The sequence below is a fragment of the Euleptes europaea genome, chromosome 1 (assembly GCF_029931775.1).
Source record: "Euleptes europaea isolate rEulEur1 chromosome 1, rEulEur1.hap1, whole genome shotgun sequence".
NCBI classification, from domain to species: domain Eukaryota; kingdom Metazoa; phylum Chordata; class Lepidosauria; order Squamata; family Sphaerodactylidae; genus Euleptes; species Euleptes europaea.
The window spans coordinates 116,370,582-116,386,454 of record NC_079312.1 but is presented as its reverse complement, the minus strand read 5'-3'; the positions used below and the strand labels follow the sequence as shown (position 1 = coordinate 116,386,454).

Genomic DNA, 15,873 nt, shown 5'->3' with positions numbered 1-15,873 from the left:
CAGCTCACAGCTGGTATCTGAAGAAGTGAGCTGTGGCTCACGGAAGCTCATACCCTGCCAGAAAATATTTTTGTGAGTCTTGAAGGTGCTACTGGACTCTGGCCCTTTTCTACTAAATCAGTCAAATGCAGCCCTGAATAAAACGTTCTTCAACTTCCTCCTCAAGATGGACAACTAGTCACGAAGCCCACTAGGCGACCCCGGCTGGTCGCTCTGTCCCCCTAACCTACTCGGCGCTGCAAACGCGCGACGAGACCGGCAGGCCCCCTGCAGGCTCCTGGTGCAAAGGGAAGGGCGACAGAGGGTCCGCAAGGAAAGTCGTTAAAGTGACACGAGCCTTCGCGCTCAGCCAATCGGCAGGGCGCCTCCTCTGGAATGCGCCCCGCGGTTTCCCCCCAACGGTGCCAGGGCTTGCAAACGGCAACGTCCGCAGGGGTTGCGCGCATGGCGGGCGAGGCGCGCGCTTCCCTCCCGCCCAATCAACAGCGCCCGGCCCCCGCTTGACCCCGCGGAGCTGCCTGGAGGCGGCCCCCCGCCCCCCCGCGGCCAGGCCCTCCCTCGCCTCCCTCTCGCCGGCCGGGCACAGGGGCCCTTCCCGCGGCGGAGGCGGCGTGGGCGTCCGGTCCTCCCTGGCGGGGCCCGGACGTCAGCAAGCGTCGCCTGGCTGCTTCTCCTCCGACTACACGGAGCTGGCCACGGTCTTCCCGGGGACCCTTCCTCCCAGCGCTAAGTAAGAGTCGCGTGCCGTTGTGAGCGTGTGGCCGGGCGGGGCTGAAGAGGGGGGGCGCTCAGGGGCGGGGTTGCCAACCTCCAGGCGGGTCAAAAATTAAACCTCGTGCGAAGAGAGCAGGGCTAAAGAGAAAATCGCAAGCACTGATGGCTACTGGAAGCAAAGTATTACTGATGCTCCCAGTAGCCATCAGGGCGTGCTGTTTCTCTTCAACCTCCAGGCGGTGGCAGGAGATCTCCCGCTGTTGCAGCAGATCTCCAGGCGGAAGGGCAGTTCGCCTGGAGGGAGGGCCGCTTTGGGAGGTGGGCTCTGTGGCGCTCGACCCCGTTGAAGCCCCGCCCCTCCCGGAGCTCCGCCCTCCTCGGGCTCCACCCTTCAAACCTCCAGCTGTTTCCCACCCCAGACCTGGCAGCCCTGTTTGAGAGGGAGGGGTTGGTGGAATTCGAGTTCGCAGCAGCCGTGGAGGTAAAGGGGCCGCGTGGGAGCCCGGGACCTGGGCCAGCACTTCCAAGGGTGCGCAGGTTTGGGGTGTGGATCTCCGAGGAGCTTTCTTGGGCTAAGTGATGCGTCTCCGCCTCTTGCATGGTGCATCTTAGTATGCTGGCCCCGCTTATTAATACGGTGTGTGGAGTCAGTGGAGCTTTTTAAGAAAGCATCCAGAAACCGGTAGAGGGACCCACCCCTCTCCCCCTCCCACATGTTTTGCAGGTCTAGTCTTGACAAAAGTAGGGACGCTTACCCTCAGAGGGAGAAGAGAGGAGGGGAGGGGGAGACCCTTGCCAAGATGGACAAGTGGGAGCTTTTACCCTGAACTACCCCGTTCACCTGTGACAATACTTGGCTTGTCATGTGGCTGGGTGGATTCCCAGCTTCTGTGGGGTGACTCACTGTAAAGAGACTCGTTGGATTCATTTGATTTTTCTCCTCTGCCATGGCAAGTAATGCCTGCCCCCCCCAAAAAAAGTTCAGTTTTCTGTAGCCTTCGTGCAACATTCTCTTCTCATCCCCCAAAGCAGGGGGCTGCCATGACACCCACTGGAGGCTTTTCAGTCTTCCTGCTTCAGTGGCAGAAACTTGGGTCTCCTTGCTTTTTGCCTGGGGGGCAGATTTCTGCCTTCTGCTCTGTGCCACACACTCTCAGTAAAACAAGCAGTCTCGTTTTTCCAGAGAGCTGCCTGATGGGATAGCTGGGGGAAGTGTGTATGTGTATGGATTTCTGGAAGTCCTAATTTGACCTTGTCCACCGTGCCTAAACGGAGAATCCTTCCCTTGCAGTCTTGAACAGTGGGAGAAGATGGTGCAACTCTATCGCGTTTTGTTGATCCCCACCCGCCTGGCCCTGAGACTCTCCTCAGTCTGCTTCTGGCTGGGTGTGTTAAGTGTCGCTTGCTTCAGTGTAATCTACCACTCTTTGTGGGTGCTGTATTTGGTACTGACGAAGGGGCCCTGCCAGGTCTTCTGCAAGAAGAGGCGTGATGCGCCACCCAGCTGCCTCACTGACACATCCTATGGGGAGCACTGCTATTTGACGCTGAAGGTGAGTACATGGAAAGTTAAGGGGAGGGGCTGTGGCTCAGTGGTAGAGCATCTGCTCGGCATGCAGAAGGTTCAATCCCTGGCATCTCCAGTTAAAGGGACTGGGCAAGTAGGTGATGTGAAAGACCTGTGCCTGAGACCCTGGAGAGCCGCTGCCGGTCTGAGTAGACAGTACTGACTTTGATGGACCGAGGGGCTGATTCAGTATAAGGCAGCTTCATGTGTTCAAGGGAGAGTTTTGCAGAACAGCTACATTTAGGGGCTACACGGGCAGCCACTGAAATAAGGCATGAGAGCAAGATCTTAGGTGTGGGCATGTGAATAAGTTGTGGGCAGAGGTAGTACATGCTGTTTGTCTACTTGAAAGGATGAGAGAGGTATCTTGGGGTGCCTGGGCCATAACTGCCCTGTTTTTTTTGTCCTCCGGGGGCTGAAGAAATCAGGGCTGAGGCTCCACTACGTTGTTGCTGGCCAGGAAGGGGCACAGTTGATGCTTTTCTTGCATGGATTTCCCCAGAATTGGTAAGTGTTGCACTGGTGAGTAGCAATAGGAAGACAGATAATGTATAAGCCGAAACCAGCTTATTCTTATTGTGGTACTCACAGGCAGTAGTCGATTGCAGTTCCGTTATACAGTGTGGCATTTGACACATGAGGTATATGTGTTGACATACTGTGAGAAATTGAAAGGTCAGGTTCTTGGGGCAGAACTTCTCAAAATAAGTGTTCTGTGTGTGGTGATGTTACTCAGTTGCCAAGTTTACAGTCTTTGTGATCTACAGTGAATGACTCTCTCATCTTCATTTGTGTATAACTCATAAGTAAAATTTATTTAGTGTTATTCATACATTAGATAGAATGCAAGGTGGATCTCAAAGTGGAGAGCCAGCGTGGTGTAGTGGTTAAGAGCGTTGGTTTGGAGTGGTGGACTCTGATCTGGAGAACCGGGTTTGATTCACCACTCCTCCACATGACTGGCGGACGCTAATCTGGTGAATTGGGTTGGTTTCCCCACTCATACGCATGAAGCCAGCTGGGTTACATTGGGCTAGTCACAGTTCTCTTAGAACTCTGTCAACCCCACCTACTTCACAGTGTGTCTGTTGTGGGGAGGGGAAGGGACGATGATTGTAAGCTGGTTTGATTCTTCCTTAAGTGGTAGAGAAAGTTGGCATATAAAAACCAACTCTTCTTAAGAACATAAGAAAAGTCATGCTGGATCAGACCAAGGTCCATCAAGTCCAGCAGTCTGTTCACACAGTGGCCAACCAAATGCCTCTAGGAAGCCCACAAACAAGAACACAGGCATTATCCTTCCTGTGTTCCAAAACAATTAATATAATAGGCATGCTCCTCTGATCCTGGAGAGAATAGGTATGCATCATGACTAGTAGCCATTTTGACTAGTAGCCATGAATACGCCTCTCCTCTATGAACATGTCCACTCCCCTCTTAAAGCCTTCCAAGTTGGCAGCCATCACCACATCTGGGGGCCGGGAGTTCAGCAATTTAACTATGTGTTCTGTGAAGAAATAGTTCCTTTTATCTGTTTTGAATCTCTCACCCTCCAGCTTCAGCAGATGACCCCACGTTCTAGTATCATGAGAAAGAAAAGCTTCTCCCTGTCCACTCTCTCAATACCATGCATAATTTTATAGACCTCTATCATGTCTCCCCTTTACCGTTTTCTTTCCAAGTGAAACAGTCCTAAGTGTTTTAACCGCTCCTCGTAGGGCAGTTGCTCTAGTCCCTTGATCAGTTTGGTTGCTCTTTTCTGCACCTTCTCAAGCTCCGCAGTATCCTTTTTTAGGTGTGGTGACATGAACTGTACACAGTATTCCAAGTGTGGTCTCACCGTAGATTTGTACAAGGGCAGTATGATAGCAGCAATTTTATTCTCTATTCTTCTTCTTCATCTTGGCAAGTAGACTGGCAGTGTAAACAACGTCAGGCTAACGTGAAAGAGAATAGGTTAAGTTAAAGGAGATACTTTCAAGAGACTATGAAGAGTTAGGGTATAGGAGGGAAAGGAGGACCAGTAAGTAATGATGAATCCTGGGAGGTGGGCGAGCTGTTCCTTTTATGGCTTGGATGTATCATGACAGGTTTTGCTGGCGCCATCAATTGAAGGAGTTTAGGCAGGCATATAAGGTGGTGGCAGTCGATATGCGAGGCTTTGGCTTCTCTGATGCACCAGCTGGCTGTAAGAACTATCAAAGAGACCTGTTACTGGAGGATCTTCGAGGGATGATCGAGGCACTATGCCCTTGTGAGAAGAATGGTGAGTAGGGAAATATGGTGTTGGCAGGAGGGTGTGGTCAGCCATTGTAGTGGTGGTTATAGAGGGGTTTGGGGGCTGCCGGTGAGAGGAAAACACTTTTCAGTCTGTCTAGTTCACCTTCCAAAGGGTCTGTGTGTAGCCTTATTGGGGCTTCCTGGGACAGCAGCGGATATGAAGGTTTGGGAATGGATCTAACAGACCTGTAGCATCCAAAATGCAAATACTTGTTTGCTGTTTGCTCTCTTACACCTGTCCTGTTTTTGTTCTTTAGAGTCTGCTAAGTGCATCCTGGTAGGGCATGACTGGGGTGCAGCCATCGTTTTGGAGTTTGCTGCCTGTTACCCCAACTTGCTGGAGAAGTTAATTGTCATGAACGGTATGCCAGCGCATGTCTTTGCAGGTGAGACTGGTGCTCTTGTGTGGTTAAGAGGGTCACAACAGTTGCTGACAGCTTTGGGAAGACCCTGTTTCAGGCCAGGGGGAGAGGATCCTCACTAGCTGGGCACTCTCTGCTCCACAAATGATGGCTGCAACAACGGCTTGGCCGCCTAGACCGCAGAGACTGGCTGGGCCATCGCTGTTGCAGTACTGACTTTTTGGAGGAAAAGTGAGGGGCTCTTCGTTTAGTGCCTCTAGATAAGCAAAGCCACTGGCACTGGTGTGCTCTGTGGGTGCATAGGTGCCACCAGGACTCACTTAGTAAATGCCACTTTTCCTAGTTCATTTATCCTTCAACCTTGCAGAATACCTTGGGCAACATCCCACCCAGATGCTGCGGTCCAACTACATGTTCCTGTTTCAGATTCCCATACTGTCAGACTTCCTGTGGTCCTGTGACGACTTCCATGTAAGTGGGGGCATGGGTCTGGCCGTTCTTGCCTTGTCAGTGCTAGAAATTCAAGTTTGGCTGGATGGATCTGTCCTCGGTGACTGCTTAGACCAGATGTTTCTTTCTGCATTGGGGAACCATTCATTTTCTGCTCACAGTTTATTTTTTTATTGGTTTTTATCCTTTGGATTTATATCCCGCCCTCTATCCCGGCAAAGGCTGGGCTCAGGGAGGGTAACAACAGGCATATCACAGAATTACTTAAAACATTAAATCCATATAATAATTTTAAAAAGCCAACAGTTCTAGGTAAAACAATTTAAAATCAATGACCGGCAGTGCTCAAAAATTCCTGGCACACAGGATCTTGGCTGACTTGGAAAAACAGCCAGGCTCTCCCGAACCAGGTGGCAACCAGTAAAAAAATAATAATAATGTGGGGGGGAAAGAAACAGGGAGGCCAGCTCTGATGAAAAAACTGTTGCTGTCCTCAACCATAGGCTTGGTGGAACATCTCAGTCTTCCAGGCCCCCTGCGGAACTGTGTTAAGATTTTGCAAGACCCTGGTCCAGGCTGTTCCACCAGGCTGGGGCCAGGGCCGAAAAAGCCCTGGCTGAGGACAGCCATATACTCCTTGGGCCAGGGACCACCAGTAAGTTGGCATCCATTGAGCGTAATGCTCTTCAGGGGATGTATCGGGTGAGGGGGTCTTGCAGATTCAAGGGTCCAAGACCATTTAGGGCTTTTAAAACCAGCATCTTGAACCTGATCCAATATTCCCCCTGGAGCCAGTGCAGTTGATGGAGCACTGGCTGAATATTGAGCTCTCAGTGGGGTCCCTATAAGGATCCTCGCTGCTGCATTCTGAACCAGTCAGATCAGTCTCGAGGGCAGCCCTGCATAGAGAGAGTTATAGTAATCTATCCTGGAGGTGACTGTTGCATGGATCACTGTGGCTAGGTAGGGGCAGGAGAGGTACAGCACGAGCTTCTTAACCCGGCAGAGATGGTAAAAAGCCAACCGGGCTGTGGCTGTGACCTGAGCCTCCATGGACAAGGAGGCATCTAGGATCACACTCAGACAGGCAGGAGTAGGTGTTAGACGCACGCCGTCAACAGCCGGGAGCTGGCACATCATCTTTAAGCCACTCCAACCCAGCCACAGGACCTCCATCTTCGATGGGTTTTGCCTCAGTCGGCTCTGTTTCAGCCATCTAGCCGCGGCCTCCAAACGGTGTGTCTGGGGCGGCAGTCGGCTAACCATCCATCAACAGATGAAGCTGGGTGTCATCAGTATAGTGATGACAACCCAGCCTGAAACTCCGAACTAGCTGGACAAGGGGGCACATATAGATGTTAAACAACATTGGGGAGAGAATTACACCTTGCCGAACCCCACACATCAAAGGATTCCGCAGCGATACCATCTCCCCTAGTACCACCCTCTGTCTCAGACCCTGGAGGAAGGAGTGCAGCCATTGAAGGGCTGTGCCCCAAATCCCCATGTCAGTGTGGCGGTGGTCTAAAAGATCATACTCAACCATGTCAAAGGCTGCTGAAAAGTCAAATCAGCAGCCCTGACCCACCTCGATCCAGCTGTCAACAGAGATCGTCTGTGAGGGCGACCAGAACCATCTCCATCCCATGGCAGAGTGGAAGCCAGACTGGAATGTGTCCAAGGCTGATGTGTCCTTCAGGAATGCCTGAAGCAGTTCAGCTGCCGCTCTCTCAACTACCATACCCAGGAAAGACAAATTAGACACTGGGTGGTAGTTGGCTGGATCACCAGGATCCAAACATGTTTTTTTTTTTTTTAAAGAGCGGGCACACCACTGCCTCTTTCAAACCCCCTTGGAAGACCACTGTACTGGACAGGTTAATGATCTCTGCCAGGGGGCCTCGGACCACATCCCGACTGGCCTTAAGCAGCAAGGATGGGCACGGATGCAAGAGACAAACGTTGGGCCTCACTGCCCCCAGGACCCTGTCAACATCGGGCTTGGAGAGCCGACTGAAGTGGTAAAAAATAGGACCTGAAGGTGAGCAAGGGGCCTCCATTTCATTAACCGTATCGAGGTTGGCATGGAGGTTGTGGTGGAGCACTAAGACTTTATCCACAAATTAGCTCGCTAATAAACGGATTAGAATTTGGTCGTCCCTCTATTAGAGATGTTAATGACCTAATTATCCTAAACAATTGTGCTGGGCAAGAGCTAGCAGACGCAATAGAGGCTGAGTAGCCATTCTTCTTTGCAGCCTTTATTACTTTATTACCTTTACAGGCTTTCATAAGCATCCTATAAGGTGCTCTTGTAGCTTTGTTTCGAGCTTGACGCCAAACTCTTTCTAGCTGTCTAAGCTCCCGCTTCTTAGCCAGGAGCTCCACAGTATACCAGGGAGCTCTGGTGAGGCAGGGGCGAAGAGGGCGTCAGGGAGCGATTCTGTCAAGGGCTTCGGAGACACAACCATGCCAGTCCCCCACCAGCTCATCTAAGGAATCACCAGGGGGAATCAGATCCCGCGTTGCACTCTGGAATCCAACTGTATCCCTGAGCCTCCATGGTCGAGCATAAATCTGCTCACCGCCCAAACGGAGGAGGCGGGATATCAATCCAGGCCTTCAGTGGATATCAGATCCACCCTTACTCCTAACCCAAAGATTGAATCCCTTGTGTGGCCCGCTTGGTGTGTAGGGCCTGATGAGCTGCATATCATAACTGTGAGCTGCATATCACAGCTGTGTTTCATGTGCTCCTCCTACGCCTTTCTGCCAAACTGGTTTGTCAGCACAGGGTTATTAGGTGCTTTGCCTTGGACAGTCATTTGATTTTAGGTGAGCCAGAATTGTGCCATAATCTTAATGCATAAGGAATACCCACATTCAACATAATAAATGGGTGGATACAGACAACACTGGCTGCCTCAAGAACCAAGTTTGTAGGGAGGAGACAAACATTTTAAATGAATTGTGGTAAAATCCTACTTCTTTACAAGACAACAGCCAGTCTGTTTACCAACGATTATAGACATTCCACATTAAATTAATCTGTACCCACCCAGTGGCTCTACTAGTACAATGTAGTGCAAGGATGAACCGTTCATGTGAGATGCTGAGACAGGTAAATAAGCCATGCAGCCCTGTATTCAGATTCTGACCGTGGTTTATATAAGGTAACATAATAAGATTCTATTGCCTGTCACTTCTTACAAAGGAGGTTTATTCTATTTTTAAGAATTCTCAGATTTGTTTTTTGTTTGTTTATTTGTTAAAAGATCAGTACTATATCAGGTTTCCAGGTCAAATGGTGAAAAGTAGGCATGGCAACCAAGGTTTAGCAACTGAACGTATATCTTAATGCATTGCTGCTTTTTAAAAGTGTCTTAATTGTAAGAAATGCAGACATGATTTGTCTTCCCAAACATCTGGTGGATTTGAAATGTGTTAATATTTCTGGAGACATCTGGTTTGCTTCTTATCAATTTGGTCATTGATCTTAGGGAGGAAGCCTTAACGTTAGTTTATATCCCCCATTTATGCATTTCAATATGTATATCTCACTTTTCTTCCCACTCTGGACCCAAAACAACTTACATATAATATAAATATAATGACACAAACAAGCTAACAAGTAGCAACAAGAAGGAAATTCAGTACAGCTCCAGAACTGGTCCAGGATCTGTCTGGTCCTGCTCACTCAAGGTTGCAAGACAAGAGCCCTTTGTCTTTCAACTCACACCTCTGGCCACACCTGGACTTTAATACAGAAGCTCAGCCTTGACCTACAGCTGACAGACAGATATGTTTCCAAGATTTCCTTCCCTGCTCTGATCAGTCAACTTCATCTCCAGACTCAGTAATCATTCCTTCCATGTGCTTCTGTCGTTAAGATTTGTGTGTGTGTATGGTTTCAAAAGGTAGTCTGCTTTATTTTTCATAGGTAAAAACATGGAATGGTGAAAAACTGCAACTCTATGTACACTTACAGTGCCCTCCCCAATAGAACTGCAGCCTTCCAAGTCCACTGAAGTCAATGGGTTTAGAATAGGGTTGCCAGCTTCCAAGTGTTAGCAGGAGATTTCCTGCTATTGGTCTCCAGCCAATAGAGATCAGTTCACCTGGAGAAAATGGCTGCTTTGGCGATTGGACTCTATGGCATTGAAGTCCCTCCCCTCCTCAAACCCCACCCTCCTCAGGCTCCGCCCCAAAAACATCCCACTGGTGGCAAAGAGGGACCTGGCAACCCTAATTTAGAAAGAGGCATGTCGCGGTTCGGGCCGTTAAGTGCCTACACTCTTAGAAAGGACCCCTTCCTGAGAAGGGATATGTTATCTTATTCAGCGAGACACCACTAGACCGGAATCAACGGTTCCTAGAAACTTGTTATTGTTCCTAGGACATCTCTTGAACACGCCAATAAATTTATAATAATGGACAAGAGTAGAAGTATATAAAAAAACACATTTATTTACATTATACAATATATGCTTTTTGGTTGCAAAGCCTTAAAATATCATATAAGGATAGACATCATTAGTCTTAAACATGTTTATGTAGCAAGTAATCATTCACATTCTCTATGCCTCCATAAAGGAGTATTTTAGTCAGAATATACTCATAAAGTATCCTTAGTGCAATGCACCTTCATTCAGAATATAAGGTTACAGAAATCCTGTCAAAATATGGTTAATTCTTTGGAGAAAGATTTAGAAGCATCCTAACTTAAATCATTCAAAACATCATAACATTTCTGTACAGAAGACACACTATACCTTGCTGTGTCATCTGTATCATCTGGAGTCCTTTAAGAGTCTAAGCTCTATGAGAACATATGAAGTTATCCCAGAGTATCTGTATTTGCTAAGTCTTGAATCCTTTAAAGACTTCTATTAATATTCTTAACTGATCATCATTAAGATCAGGCATTGTGTATGTACATGCTATGCATGCTCTTTCTAGTTTTAGACAGCAATGCTGAATGTATAAATACTATGTGTTAGCTTAAAGCTGTTTACAGTCTCTTTGACTGTGCCAATCTGTGTATGTGCATTGTGCATATCTCACAGAGTACAGAAAGTCTCCTTTCCCTTCAGGAACATTTCTGGTCTCTTGCTCTGAGGAGGTTCAGAAGTCCCTCTGTTAAGTAGAGGACGTTCTGACACAATCTCAGAGGTCTAGCTATTAGCCCTGTATTCAGGATGCTTCTTAGCATTGGTAAGCCAAATAGGCTTAGTTTGTAAGAATCCATAAATCTGATGGACTCTCAGTGTTCCAATACATGGAAAGATCACTGCACTTAGATTCCTATTCAAAGAATAGGAATTCTAAGGATCTCTATCCTCTTCTAGGAATAGAGCAGTCTCACAAGAAGACTGTAAGTAAGATATGTTGAAATATCCAGATCTTGATACTTCAAGATATCTCTGAGAACTACTGTCCACGCAAGAACAGAGTTTCAATGTTTTACATCTCAAGCCTTTTGAGATGGAGGTGCTACATCAGACAGCTGCAGTCTGCCAGTCATAGCACTCTAAAGTGCTAGCTGTTCTGCAGCTCTATTTATGCTGTTTCTAGACCCATTAAGAGTGTTCCTTTATCCCCTCTTCCTTATCCTTCAAAAGGGTACCTTTATTCTCTCTTATCAGATACCAGGAGCTTAGTGGCATCTGTTCCTGTCCTCTGATATCTTATTGTCCAAATATGGACATCCTTCCCTTTCATTCCTCTGTGCTTAAAGTATAAATACTCATTTCTGAGTTACATGATCACGTTACATATTTAATTTCTATACCATCCTCTTTGTTAGGACTATACGCATTAAATGAGACTACTTAGAAATCTGTAGCACAACATTTAACTATATAACTCATGAAACACAATTATTGTTTACATTTGTCACTTGCAAAGCGTCATTGTTTACATTAGCTAGCAGGATTGCCTCTAGCAAGATTACAGTAGAGCAAGGAAGCATATTACTCTTATCTTGAGAGAACTATAATGCCTTTAGGCTATTTTAAGCACAATTTCAGCTATTAATGCACTCTTAGTACATTAAGATAACTTAAGACCTTGAAAAGGCCTTTGAGATTCTGACATCTGGCAGCTGAGTCAGAAAGGTGACTTTTGCACACTTAGATAGATAAGAGAAAAGTGCTCTGCACTGCCCCTTCAAGGGAAGGTGCTCAGCTCTGCCCCTTCAAGGACAGATCAGGGTAACTTTAGTAGTTAGCTTTGATAGAGCTAACCTTGAGAGTAGTCTGTCAGCCTGACACAGAGCTAGACTGTCAGCATGACACAGACATTCATTATACATTACACAATCCTCTATAGTGGCTCAGTTTGCATGATGTGTTTAAGCTCTATATGGAATTAATTCTGCACATGTTCACAAAATACTATGATCATGTCAGAGACTGCTACAGGCAAACCCTTCCCAGAATGGCACTGCCAGTAGGGATTAAATCCTGGTAAATTTAACGCTACATACTTTGAATACTCTGGCGTGGGCTCGGTTTGTTAGTCCTGTGGCGCCAAATAATGTTTATTTTCAGTTAAAGGTTTCAAAGTCCATTGCTGCTAGTTTTGAATAAGAAGTCCTATGCATTATTTGAGCAGCTTGTCACTTTTTTTTTTAGAAAGAGTGTTCTTATTAATGCATTGCAAGCTGCGGAGGGGTGGTGGTGCCCCACCCCGTCTGTTGTTAAGACCATCTGCCGGTAGCCCTAGAGACTCATCTACAATGCTGTTGTAATCTGTGGTTTGTTGATTTCTGGCCCGATTTTCAAGAATGTACTGTTTTTCACTTCTGCCAAATCAGCTTCAGTTTTTAGAAATCTGTTATGATCCCATCCTCATCTTTTTAAGGGTTGCCTGTAAAGACTGGCAAAGATGGGAGTGTTATACAGAACAAGGGAAGACCATGGGTCACTGGCAATGAATCTTAGTGGGTAGCAGAAGTGAGAAATACAAGTGTCCTGTCAAGGGACTTCAGGGTGAGAAAGAATGGCCATGATAAGATGAGGCATAGTCTGGTGTGTAAAAGCCTGCTTGTAGGCAGTAGGGGCTCTGCTCTGCATTTCCCCTAGGGGTTATGTTCCCCTGATTATGTGAGTCCAGCTGCATTCTGGCATCCTGAAGTGTAGTAAGCAAATCTTTTCCCTTCGTAAAGATAAATGCTGGGGAATGCTTGACTTGCGAAATGTCAATATTACTTTCCCATGTGCCCAAACAGGTACTTTGTGGCATATGCACAGTAAATGTGAAAAAGACTTGTTCTAGAAGCATGTGCACATGGGAGAGCATATATTAGCATACTTTGAAGCTTGGAGTACTCATGAATATAAGTGGGTGGTGAGGAGGTGTATCCAGTCACCCCTCCCAACGTGGCATTGTATGTCTCCTCAGATTCTAAAAAATACGATGATTGACAAGAGGGCAGGACTGCAGAATCCAGCACGCAAGCTGACAGAGGAGGAGTTGGAAGCATTTATCTATGGAGTCTCAGAGCTTGGAGATATATCTCCACCCATTGCTTACTACAGGAACATGCTCAGGTAAGAGAGCCCAGTCCTCCTCAGCTCCGTTCATATGTGAAAGAAACACTTCTGGTGCTTGCTGGCTATCTCTGTGGGGCTGTGGCTGCAGTGCATTTAAGTTTTTTTCCTTGGGGGAGAAAAGTAGTTGGTTGCAGTCATGTTGTGATTTTTAGGGAGGGCACAAAACCCCACTATCCTAATAATCCAAGAGTGAAACACCTTTCTTCCTCTTTCTCATTTTCTAAACATGTATCTTTGCATGAAAGGGATGGAGAAATCTTGTGATTTTTCCCAAAAGGACTCTTCAGAAACTGCATTTTCTATTATGATGGGGCATGGTAGATTCCAAGATTTGATGTGAGGTTGGGAGAAAAATGCTGTCTTGCTGTCAGATTTCTTCAGGCTCTTCCTGTGTCTCCACAGGGAAGTGATGGGGTTAATCCTGGCTTGTGTAAGTTAAGAAAGTGGTGAACTGGTGACCGTTCAGTCCCTATATAAACATTTATATGTGTTCCTCTGTCCATGTAGCTGGCTTCCTGCAAAGTGCAAGGATATACTGGTGCCCACCCTACTGATTTGGGGAGAGAAAGATGTATACTTGGAAACAGGAATTATCCCAGGTGTACGGCAGCAGGTACGGAGTAGCTTCCAGGTGCATTACGTCCCTGAAGCTAGCCACTGGGTTAATGAGGATCAACCTGAAAAAGTCAACCAGCTGATGTGGGATTTCCTCCGCAAGAGCGAGTGAGCATAAGGATGAATTAACTGCTCTGTACACGGAAGGACACCTGCTTCTCCGCTCATGTTCTTTGAAATGCGTCCGCACTGTATTGGAGGCTGAATCGCATGGAACTAACTGATTTTGCCACTGGACACTTGTTGCCTAAGGATTGCTTCAGGGTTTCTGGTATGGGACTTTCTGATGACAGAACCACAAGGATGCTGTGCTCCACGACAGGTGGCCTAGTTCTGTGGTGTGAGGCGGTAATACCTGTGGAAGAGTCAGACTTTCATGTTTCTCTTATTCTGTGTGCCTTGACACAGCTGAGTCTTCAGCTAAGCTCTGTGTTCACTGTTCCAGCCTTGTGTTTCTTTTCACTGGCACAGAACTGCCTGGGCTGTAAGGGGGAGAGGCCCTTGGTGTGTGTGAAAATCAGTGATTTTTCAGTGTGAATTCAAACTTTGCACTACCATTGTATATCTCATACTAACCATGGCAGGTGGAGCTATTAACACATCAAGAGGAAGCTGCCTGTTAGCATGCAAAATTGTCTAGAGGCGTCACTGTACCTGTGAACATCCTGGTAAGACCCAGCAGCACTGGGAAATAATTGGTTGTGATGAGGAGATTAAAAATAATTCTTTCCTATAATGAATGTTTTACGGGGAATTATCCGGCTTCGAAATAAATTATGCCAAATTAGAATTAGCAGCACTGAAGGTAGCACAGAAAACAGAAGATTATATTAAAGCAAAATACTGATTTAAATGGAATCTCATCAGGCGGAAATATCTAGGGGTTAATATTTCTCCAAACTTATAACATCTCAATCAGATAAACTATGATACTCTCATTAAAAAAACTTAAACAAACAATAACTGAATGGACACAACTTAATCTAATGTGGATGGTGTGAATTCCTCTAATTAAAATGATAATATTTCCTAAACTCTTATTTTTATTTGAAACACTCCCTATGTTTATTTCTAGAAAACAGTTGAATATATGGCAACAGTTATTATATAGATTTTTGTTGGAATAATAAGAAAGCTAGAATCCCTTCTCATACTCTCCTGCTGCCAGCAAACAAAGGAGAACTAAATGTACCTGATCTTACAGCCCAGTCCTGAAGGGGGGGGCAGATCCGCGGTGGCTGGGAGCAGCACAGGCATGCCTCCTCCTCCGAGGCCTCCCAGCTGCCGTGGAGGTGAAAAAAGCCTTTTAGAAATGTTTAAAATTTAAAAAGGAAAATGCCTCATAGTGAACAGCGAGACTGTGCCACCGAAAAAGGTGGCGCAGCCCTGCTGCCGCTCAAGGGGGTATTCCCAGTACGAAAGGGCTGTAGAAGCTGCCTAAAGGCAGCTCCACTCCTGAGAATGGCCCCCCACACGGGTGCGGGCTTTCCTTTCCAGGAAAGCTCTGCCGGCATGGCTGCACTGGCAATGAGGGCCAGCGGTTTGCCCCCACGCTGGCATAGGTGCTAACGTGGCACCTATGCCAGCGCGGGGTCATGCTGGCTGCTAAGGAGCTTCACCCCCCTCTTCAGGAACGGGCTCTCAATTAGGTTTGCCATGTGCCCAGTGGTGGCAGGTAAAATCCCACCAATCCACTGGGCTGCCCACCGACCACCTGAGCGACAACGGGCAACGTGTACATGTGTGCATGCGCAACGCGTCCACGTCCCTTTCGGTTTTACCCGGAAGCGACGCGGATGCTCTAGCACCATCACCCGAAACTCTATGGAAACCATAGAGTTTCGGACGAGAATGATAGAGCATCCACATCGCTTCCAAGTAAAACCGGAAGTGACATGGATGTATTGTGCCACACCCACGCGTTGTGCCAGGTGCGTGGGTGCATCACGCGCCAAAGACAAGCTCCTGTTGGTGGATGTGCGAGACCTGGTAAGCCTACTCTCAATCTTTATTATGCGGTAGCTCAAATATGTAACATACTACACTATTTAAGACCTAGTGATAGTTCACCATGGCTTCAGATAGAACAGAGCTATAGCCATGAATTCCCCCTAGAAGACTTGGTGTGGCAAACAGACTCAGCAAGACCAAAAGGAATTAAGCAGAACCTGTTTATTATAACTACATTGCAAATTTGGGATAACAGAAGGTAAGTCTTGGCTCCAGAAATTTCACCAGCTTCTACAATAGCTGGCCAAGCTTTCTTTCCACCTGGGCAAAACATATGCCTCTATAATACTTTGGCGGGATTTGGGGGGGTGGGGAGAAA

The 15,873-nt window shown here is 47.0% G+C and overlaps 1 protein-coding gene across 1 annotated transcript; it reads left to right on the top strand.

Annotated features, from left to right (window-relative positions):
* The first annotated feature begins 2,018 nt into the window (after positions 1 to 2,018).
* EPHX3 (epoxide hydrolase 3) lies at positions 2,019 to 13,656 on the top strand. Its single transcript, XM_056857767.1, has 7 exons — positions 2,019 to 2,267; positions 2,703 to 2,788; positions 4,372 to 4,547; positions 4,819 to 4,947; positions 5,291 to 5,394; positions 12,778 to 12,926; positions 13,437 to 13,656. The coding sequence occupies exons 1-7, from the start codon at positions 2,025 to 2,027 to the stop codon at positions 13,654 to 13,656; spliced, it is 1,107 nt and encodes a 368-aa protein (XP_056713745.1). The 5' UTR covers positions 2,019 to 2,024.
* Positions 13,657 to 15,873: the final 2,217 nt, after the last annotated feature.

Bases quoted from the DNA above. Each gene is read 5' to 3' on its own strand.
- EPHX3 (XM_056857767.1), top strand. From the start codon at position 2,025: ATGGTGCAACTCTATCGCGTTTTGTTGATCCCCACCCGCCTGGCCCTG. The intron at 4,948-5,290 runs GTGAGACTGGTG...TCAACCTTGCAG, and splicing joins GCCAGCGCATGTCTTTGCAG to AATACCTTGGGCAACATCCC. The intron at 5,395-12,777 runs GTAAGTGGGGGC...ATGTCTCCTCAG, and splicing joins GGTCCTGTGACGACTTCCAT to ATTCTAAAAAATACGATGAT.